A 9,757-nucleotide genomic window follows, 5' to 3' on the forward strand; every position below is an offset into this window, starting at 1 on the left:
AAACATTATTCTGTGTATATAAAAAAAACCTCTACAAGATAATTTATAGGCGACTACGGATCAGGTAAGGCTAATATAATAATATATTATATTAATTGCATTTATTATATTACCTGTACAGTGTAGGTACTTGTTCTATATACAATTGTGTTGTATGGTGTATCTGATCTAATTCTCGAATACACGATCTCGAGAGCCCTCCGAACACCAGGAGAAAGGTAACAGCTTACTTTTACGATTTTAAATATATTTATCGACAGGAGTCGTTCTTATGTTTATATCGTACTTTTTATGTTATTACACAACACACGCGGGTAACACGTCCTCTTAATGACAATATAATATGACTGGATTTTTTACATGCTGAGACTTAGGTACCTAGTTTTTTTTTTGTTCCTATCAAGAACTTTTTATTAATACAAAGTAATAATATAATTGGTAAAGTTGAACGTACCATTTTAATTTAATTTTAATTATTCAATATTAAATCTGGTTAATATCCAGTTAAAAGTGATAATATGATTTATTTTCTCACTTTTCTCAATTTTCTAAAATTTAGTAATGGTAGCAGCCTTGAGACTAGCTTAACCAAACTTTCAAACCTAACCGTATAGTGAATAATTGACTATAGTGATTTACTAAAAAAAAGTGATTTTATAGTTAATTTGATTAAAACCATTTTTTTTAGAATAAGATTCTCAAATAATTTTATCAAATACAACTTAATATTTACTTTTAAGTGATATGGGTTTTTCACAGGGATTGAAACCGGTATGACCGGTTTTCCAAAAAACCGGTTAAAACCGCGGTTTTCTAATTTCTGAACACCGGAACTGGAACCGGAACCAAAAGCTTTTAAACACCTGTTAAAAAACCGTAACCGAAACCTAAGACCTTAAAAAACTGTTTTCAAAACCCAAACCAAAACCATAGAATTGAAAAACCGATTAAAATTTGAAGCTATTGTCGGTTTCTTTGAATTCCATAAAGTTAATTATATTATTTGTAATTCTACTATTTTTATACGAAGAAATTGTTATGTTCGGATTTATTGATAAAAATCCCGATGCAGTTACTGAATATTACGAAATATTAATATATATATTATTACTAAACTTATGATTCAAAATTGCAAATACAAATAATATAGTGTGATGTTATTGTAATATACAATTAAATATTAATGTAATAGAATAATGATCTCAACCATAATATGACAACATAATATTACGTCGAATGCAAAAGTAGGCACGAGGCACCTAAATTAGGTACAAAATATTCAAGTTAATAACACGAAATTAGTTCTGCTGAACGTAAATTTGTTATATCGTATATTATACAAAGTAGCCATATTTCAGGGCTTTAGACTCAGCCCCTATAATAGTTAATAGATAATAAAAATCGAGTCTACAATAATTAGACAGGAAAATAAAATGGAAATTTTTAAAAACCGTTCCAAAAACCAAAACCGAAAATTTTCAAAAACCGTTCTTTAAACCGATAAAATACTTGAAAACCCTTTTTTAAAACCGAAACCAAAACCAAAAAATTTTAAAAACCGATCTTAAAACCTAAACCAAGACCAGAAAATTTAGAAAACCGTTCTCAAGAACTAAAACCGTAACCGTTAAAATTTGAAACGGTTTCGATCCCTGGTTTTTCATGTATGTATGTAATGAATAACTGGCAATATTAAAGGGTACTTCTAGACCCATGTCTGCAGCTGATCGTTGGTACATTTGACACGACAGATATAGCTATCGGTGACAAAAAAACTGTACCAGACACAGTGGTAAGGCTATTTTAGGTACATAACATTGACTCCATGCGATCATATGCATTCGCCTATCGTCAGGTATAGTTTTTATTTTATTGATGACGCTTTGAAGCTAATTAATACCTTTCCCTGAGTAGGTAATCAGTATGTACATCTACATACTTAGTATCGCAATGTCACCGTTGAAATCCATAAACAGGTCCCAGTTAAGGTACTGTCTAATAATATGTACTATTATTATTTATATAATATATGGAAATAGGTAACTAAACATGTTCATATGAGACGTAGCCACATAGGTATAATTTATTACAACATATGTTATATCATAATTATTCAGAAATCATTATTATGTACTTATTTGTCTACATTAAGGGGATCAGAGGTGGTATTTAATTAAGGAGTTTAGTATAGGCAATATTTAAAGCAACAAGCAAAGCCTACGCACGCGGCACGTGCAGCACAAGTCACCACCTCGGCGTCGCGCGAGTGAACGATCCAGAACGTGTGTCTAATTTGACTAAAAGTATGTACTTTATGTCCATCCTACCTATAGATCTAGTAATGCGGTAATACTTTTGAAAACTGATTTGAATTCGTCGTGATGTCTACTTGAGATCGGTCAGTTCACATTTTAAGATTTCTGATTTAATTTCGAATAATCAACGTTTAAAATTTCGAAATTTCAAAATATCAAACTAAATTTATAGTGGTGGTGGGAGGGGGGGGGGGTTAAATTGGGAAAAGTGGACTGGCCGATCTCAAGTATTTATAATAACGAATTCAAATTAGTTTTAAAAATTATTATCACATTACTGGGGCGATCAGTATTATGGATAAAAGATTGGTATGTTTTGGCTAAAATAACTGTCCGCCACCAATCCCCTTAATATAATTATAAACATAGGCGGAGCCAGAAGTATTGTTTAGCGTATGCAGAATCTAAATCAGCCCACCACAATTTATGGTGAGGGGGTTTGGGGGGTTATCCCTAAAATCCCTATTTTCGGATATTTTATAGGTCACCGTAATTCGTTGTTATTTATAAATTGTAAGCTTATTTTTTAATTATTAGCTTATTTATTATTCAAGCTTTTAAAACAAAATTTCAAATTTTTATTAATTTTAAATAATATGCCGAATATTGTATACCCTGCACGCCCCGTAGCTCCGCCTATGATTATATATACGTTAAAGTTACCATCTTCGCAATCGGTAAGTCCAATTGAGTCTACGTATATAAAAACGTGTGCTGTTCTCATCCTAAAATTTTACACCTTTTTTAAAAATGTTTGCGCCTGTAATAAACCATAATAATTTTTTGACGACAGTAATAACTGCTGAGGAAAAACAATTATTATATAGTCTTTGAATGTCAAATTTTAAATTAATTCGTTAAAAAAAAAAAAAATTACGAAGGTCGAGAGCACGCATGGCACCGCGCGATTTGATGGTGATATCATTATTATTAATTATATCCGAGTTAATGCGAATTTTTAAGAATTGTCAAAATATGGGATTCGATTATTATTAGTATTACAATATTATGATTGCTGATAAAGTCGTCATATTAATTTTCACCTGGACCCAACATGATAATTTTATATAATATTCTCTATCCCCTTAAATATAATATATAAAATCATTATGTGACTGTAAATATTTTACTTTCATTTGGTACCATCTAATGCGTAGCGTGAAACCGTCTGTCGGTTTGGCGACGATCGATACGCGTGCACATGCGCAGTAAGCACGAAAGCTTGAAACGTTAGTAACGCGTGAAACATCTAATACGCCTTTGAGTGGATTGAAGGCGGTGGTTTAATAAGCGGTCGCGTATAGGCAATTCGATGTAACATACTCGTTACGTAGTGTGATTGTTTGCGAAGTAAATGATCATTAGTGCGCGTAGATACGTTCGGAATCCGTCGTGTGCCACTCTCGCACGCACACGCACACGTCAAGAAATTGAGAAAAACGAAATTTATTTTTCTATGCATCACCAATAAAAACTACCAAAAGCGGTAGTACATTAAAATATTTCCTGAAGTTTGATTGTGATTTTGAAAAAACTGTTGAATTCTAGACAAGCCCAGATTAAGGGGGGCCAGGGAGGGCCATGGCCCCTGGGCTTCGATAATTAGATTTTATTTAGGGGCCTCTGATTTATCCATTACTTTTTTCATTATAGTCTATATTATAATTATATTAATATATATTATATTATAACACTGCATAAATCACTTTAAAAAAAAAATAGATGATTATTTAGTTAGGAAAAAAGCTTGTAAATTATAATTTATAAATAAAGTTACATTATTCATTATTTATTGCTATATACCTAATATCTATCTATCGTGAAGTGACCGGCCAACGACATATTATGAAAGTATATACCAACCAAAAATGATGAAGAAATACCCTTTAAAGATTGAATATAACTTTTTTATTTTTTTAGTTATGGGCAATTAACTTTTTTTATCAAAACAGTGTGTATCGCAAATTCATTAGTTTATGTAGGTATGCTCAAATCTTTTCAAAATTCTGACGTAATTTTATTTTCATTTTAAAGCTTTTTGTGTTATACCTACGTTTCGAAGAATGAAGCCATATCAATTAGGATTGTAACCGAATTATTGTATCTATTATAATATTATATGCACGTCCTAAGTTTATGTTCTACGTAATTTCCATTAAACTTTTGTGATTTTTGATATTAGGGTGAATTTAACCTATCATCAATTTAACAATAAAAGCGAGTTTTAGTTATTTTCACATTTTTGTATTGTATGAACTTAAACTACCTTGGTAGCTGTATAATTAAATTGAAAAAACAAATGACAATAATAGGTAAATGACTTATCATAAAAAAAAATAACTCCTACTAAAATATCACACTAAGTAGGTATATATAGGTATTTAGGTACTTCATACCACATATACTATATATATTTTCCATCATTAAAATTACCAAATATATGTATTGGAATAATACAGAATGTATTTCTATATATTTCATTATTAACTTGTATTTTATGAACTTACGGTTTATTTTTAATTATTTATATTGTATAGTAATGAAACCTATCCTATACAAGCTCTTATCATGTCAGTGAACATTTTTTTTAGATATCAGGAAAATAAAATACAAATATGAAATTCACAATATAAATAACCTCTAATGGAGCTTATTATACGTATAGGTAATCAGTAGGCAAACCTTTTACATTTTTACTTTTACCAATTTTAGTAACATTAAAAACTGAACACAAACACATACACGGGCTTACATACCAATATTTACTTTTTGATATTTGCAACTGAAGTACTAAACGTTCCCAAATCCCTAAAAATGCTAAGGCAATACTGGAACTTGATCCAGCATATCAGCAGTAAGTAGTGTTTCGTCTATAACCAGTGGTTCATTTGCTGCAATTAACATATTGTGCAACACTGCAGTAGCAATAATTGTGGTAAGAGTAGTCTGTATTTGGGTTCGTATTCCTAGAGATAAAACTGGGAACCGCCTCTTCCATACACCAAATGTTCTCTCTATGACATTCCTAGTACCAATTTGAGCTTTCTAAAACAAAATTAAGCAAATGTTTTATTTAAATACCAGCCCCTTTGGCCATTATATTTTTTTTAATTTGTATTACTTATCACTAATTGTATTTATTTTTTGCTAACCTGATATCGTAGTTCTGATTCACTTGTAGGATTTCCAAGTGGTGTCATCATATAATTTCTACAAGCATAACCCCCATCACCTACAAGAACCGAATTTCCAAACTCATTGTTTTCAAACTGTGCTCGTAATAATGAATTGTCGAATATTGTAGAGTCATGAACTGAACCAGGCCACCTATAAAAATGTGCATACAAAAATTTAAAAGATACGAAGGGTATTCATACTATTCAATAACTTTTCAGGTACCAACTAATTTCATAAATCAATTTAGCTACTACTCACCTAGCTACAATATTTATAAATTGCATATGGCTATTACACACTGCTTGTACATTAACAGAAAAGAATCCTTTTCTATTACGGAATTTCTCTCCAATGTCACTATTGGGAGACTGAATTTTTATGTGGGTACAATCAATTGCACCAATAACTTTTGGAAAATTACGTGTTAAAAAGAAATCATGTTGAACTAAGTCGATTTCAGTTTGTGATCTTGGCATTTGTATATATTTAGGTTTTAGAAATGCAATAGCTTCAGAAACTTTTTTAATGACACGGCAAACTGTCGATTTGTGGACATGTATATGATCACCTAAAACTGCCTAAAATGTAAAATGTATCATTACACTGAATTAATTTTAAATAAATATTAAATACAGAATCATGACAAACCTGAAAAGCACCTGTAGCATAATATCTCAGGGCTATCAGAAGCTGTAACATTGGTGACAATGACACATTTCGTAGTGTATTTTGAGATATATTGTGGCTTATCATGTCAAGTAGATTTATGAACATACGTTTTGACAATCTAATAAACACAGGAATATAATGTAGATATATTTAGGTACTATATTTTAATACGAGAGAAACAGTAACATATTATTAAGAAAAGAAAAATTGTCGTTAGGAGCCAATGATAGTTAAACTATGTTAATATATTTGTAGGTACAGTACCTAATTATATATGAAAAGTTGTATTATAGGTACAAAGGTATTTATTTAATAAATAATAAAATATTTTGATATTAGGTACCTGAATCTTTGTTTAAAATCTACATCATCATAATCTGTCAGCGGATTAGACCTGTCTCGAAAAAATCGTGGTCTTGGTAGCAATTGTAAAACATCAATAATAAATAATTCATCATCACTAGATGAAGACGAAGCCGACAAATCCATTGATTATTAATTTATATATGTTTATATGTTTATGTTTTTTTTTTTTTTATACAGTATATATGTTCATGGTCGATAGTTTACAGAGCCGTTATCACTATCGGGCGTTCAAGCAACACCCACTTTTATTTACAGAGCCGTTAGCGGTTAACGGTGCGATAACGGTTCGGTAAGTCACTACAGGACGTTTATGCAACCCACCCTAAGACCTACAAAACATAGATAAAATATTACGACCGATAAGGCGGCAATTTAACAAGGAGATTGCTGAGTTCACCGTAGTTATTGCGACTAATGACTTACGAATTCCTACAAAATAACAGTTCATCTCTAAAACCTGAAATTGTATGGATTAAAATAATATGTGTGATATCGTAAATAAATAAATATTTTAATATAATTTTAGTTAAGGATAAATTAAAAAAAAGTTCTGAGGCTCAGATTTTTATCTATTTGTTTCTTTTTTTTTTCAGGAATCTCAGAATTTTTTAAGATTCAACACAACTACACATAATAATTTTGTTAAACTTACTATACAATTATATTTATTGGAAATGTGGGGGAAATTTGAGATACGTGGCTCGCGTTCTCCACAGTTCATAAATTATACATTATATTATAATTACAATAATAAAATAACGTACTAAATATATAAATATATTACATTTATCATTATTTTTTTTATTATTATTAAGTTCATAAATATTTCATGTAGAAGAACGATTTTGGGCGGGGACAGTCCATCAGCTAATATGCTGTAGGTATAATAATAATATGTCATACCTGTGTCATACGGTTCTTGATTTTGCTATTAAAGCACCTATATTATGGTAGAGCGATTTTTGCCGAACACATTGCATTTATAATATTATTAATATTTAATTAACATATTAGTGTATAATAATATTATAATATTATTGTTTTTCGCTTTGAGTCCTGTATAACAGTGTGAATATAGGTTCACGGCTTAAATATGTATACTTCTATAAGAAGTAACTTATAATTAATCCAATTATTTTAAAAATGTAATTGAATTTTACATTGAAAGTTTCAAGTAAGTATCCATTAATATTGTTCTTGAATTACCTACAACAAAATATATAAAATTGTTATCCTTTATTTAAATATTTTATGTGTCCTAAATTTGAACTTATAGAATGTTTATTAATTATATATTTTGGTAACTGTATGAACTACTTATTATAGGAACTTTGTATTACCATTTTAAGCCGTAAGTAAAAATATTTAACATTTTACAGGTAAATGTACAACTGGAGTTTGGCACTTATTATAGTTGTTACACTATAAAATGATCAGAATATGCAGCCAAAATCGTCAAAAAATGCTTAAACTATGCAACTAATTTTAGATTCTGGGTAGAACGAATGTCTATTAATATTATATTTTTCGGTAACAGAATGAACTATTTATATGAACTTTGTATAACAAAAAAATGTCAAGCCGTAGCTTAAAAATTTAACATTTTACAGGTAAATGTACAGATGGGGTTCGGTACTTGTTATAGTTGTTGTACTATAAAATGATCAGAATATGCAGTCAAAATTGTCAAAAAATGCTTAAACTATGCAACTAATTTTTAATTTTTGTTATAAAAACTTATAAAATCTACAAAAATTTTAGAAATCAAAAACTATCGACACCTATATAGGTACCTCTTCTCATTTTACACAGCTTACGAAATAAAATAATTTCTTCAGTAGAACATATTTTATTTACTCCGAATTCGGATATAAGTATATTGAGTAATACGGATACTATATAGGTAGGTTAGGCGTGTTTTGGGCATTGTTAAACTCGTAAAAAAAGTACATCATCACACGTGGAGTCAAGTATAATAACACCTTTATAATTAACCAAATACAAATATTTATGTTAAAATACATTTTTAATACTCAATCACACCCCTACAACTGAACTGTTTAAACTGTCTTAAAAAATAATATACGTTACTCACACGATTATAATGGGAACTCTCTACAACCGTGGTTACAGTACAATCAATCATGTCGTTATTTGTACAATAAAATATTGTATAGTTTATACTCTATAATAAAAATATAAATAAAAATAGTTTTTTCGCGGAGTATCCTACTTATTTCTAAAAAACAAATGGTGTCCGCCGAATGCCAATAAGTCTTCAAGATTATTATAGGTAAAAAATTATAAGTGTACTTACCAACGCGTACCTATATGGGCAATATTATTCCCAGATATAAATAATACGCAAGTAAGCAGTACATTTGTAAGTTGTAAATTGCAATGTAAATTCCACCAAAACCATTTTTTAACCTGTAAACATGTAAACTCCTAACTACTTTTAGTATAATTACACATCTGCGACTGAACTCTATGTTTTATTTTTTATTACTGAATTTAATTTTTATTACATATAAGCTAGACGCTAGTGATCATTATTGATTTCAAATATTATTGTATCTAAATATATTATATAGGTAATATCTATATATATAAAAATGGAGACAAAAATGTATAACAATTCATCAATCGAGAACGGCTGATCCAATTTGGCTCAATTTTTTTTAAGATGTTTGTAACTGCCAGGAGAAGGTTTTTACGAAATAAAATTTTAGGAGAGTCCACCGGAAAGGTAGGAAATCTCAAATCTGTATGTAAAAAATACAACAGTGGCGCAACAGTGCATTATATTATATTGGTTGCTATTGGTTAATCGGGCATGTTTGTTCATTTCATATAATATAAAAATGAATCGCAGAATGTGTTGCTAAGCGCAATAATTCTACTGTACGTGTGTTGTGACTGAACTCCTCCTAAATGGTTAGACCGATTTTAATGAATTTTTTTGTATGCGTTTGCGTTTATTCATCTGATTTTAGTACGGTTAGGTTAGGTTAGGATTTTATATTAATTGATCATATCTATCCACCATAGGTATAATACGACAAACTTGGTATAACTTTGATACTTTAGAGTTAAATCATACACTAACGTACATACAGCACTATGTCCGCGACCTACCACAGGTAGATTGTCTACCTGATAATGTACTGCTGCGAACTAGAATTTTTATTCCGGGCAGCGGAAAAGTTAAGGTTAATTTTGAAACCATA

General features: G+C 29.9%; 1 protein-coding gene across 1 annotated transcript; it reads right to left on the reverse strand.

Moving 5' to 3' along the window:
• Positions 1-5,132: 5,132 nt before the first annotated feature.
• LOC103310499 (putative nuclease HARBI1) lies at positions 5,133-6,650 on the reverse strand. The gene is made up of 5 exons (XM_008188959.1): positions 6,505-6,650; positions 6,141-6,279; positions 5,751-6,070; positions 5,468-5,642; positions 5,133-5,360 (listed from the first exon to the last, which is right to left on the reverse strand). Exons 1-5 carry the CDS (start codon positions 6,648-6,650, stop codon positions 5,133-5,135), a joined length of 1,008 nt encoding a protein of 335 aa, XP_008187181.1.
• Positions 6,651-9,757: the final 3,107 nt, after the last annotated feature.

The sequence above is a fragment of the Acyrthosiphon pisum genome, chromosome X, assembly GCF_005508785.2.
Source record: "Acyrthosiphon pisum isolate AL4f chromosome X, pea_aphid_22Mar2018_4r6ur, whole genome shotgun sequence".
Lineage (NCBI taxonomy): Eukaryota > Metazoa > Arthropoda > Insecta > Hemiptera > Aphididae > Acyrthosiphon > Acyrthosiphon pisum.

Bases quoted from the DNA above. Each gene is read 5' to 3' on its own strand.
- LOC103310499 (XM_008188959.1), bottom strand. From the start codon at position 6,650: ATGGATTTGTCGGCTTCGTCTTCATCTAGTGATGATGAATTATTTATT. The intron at 5,643-5,750 runs GTGAGTAGTAGC...ACATTTTTATAG, and splicing joins TTTATAAATATTGTAGCTAG to GTGGCCTGGTTCAGTTCATG. The intron at 5,361-5,467 runs GTTAGCAAAAAA...ATTTTGTTTTAG, and splicing joins AATCAGAACTACGATATCAG to AAAGCTCAAATTGGTACTAG.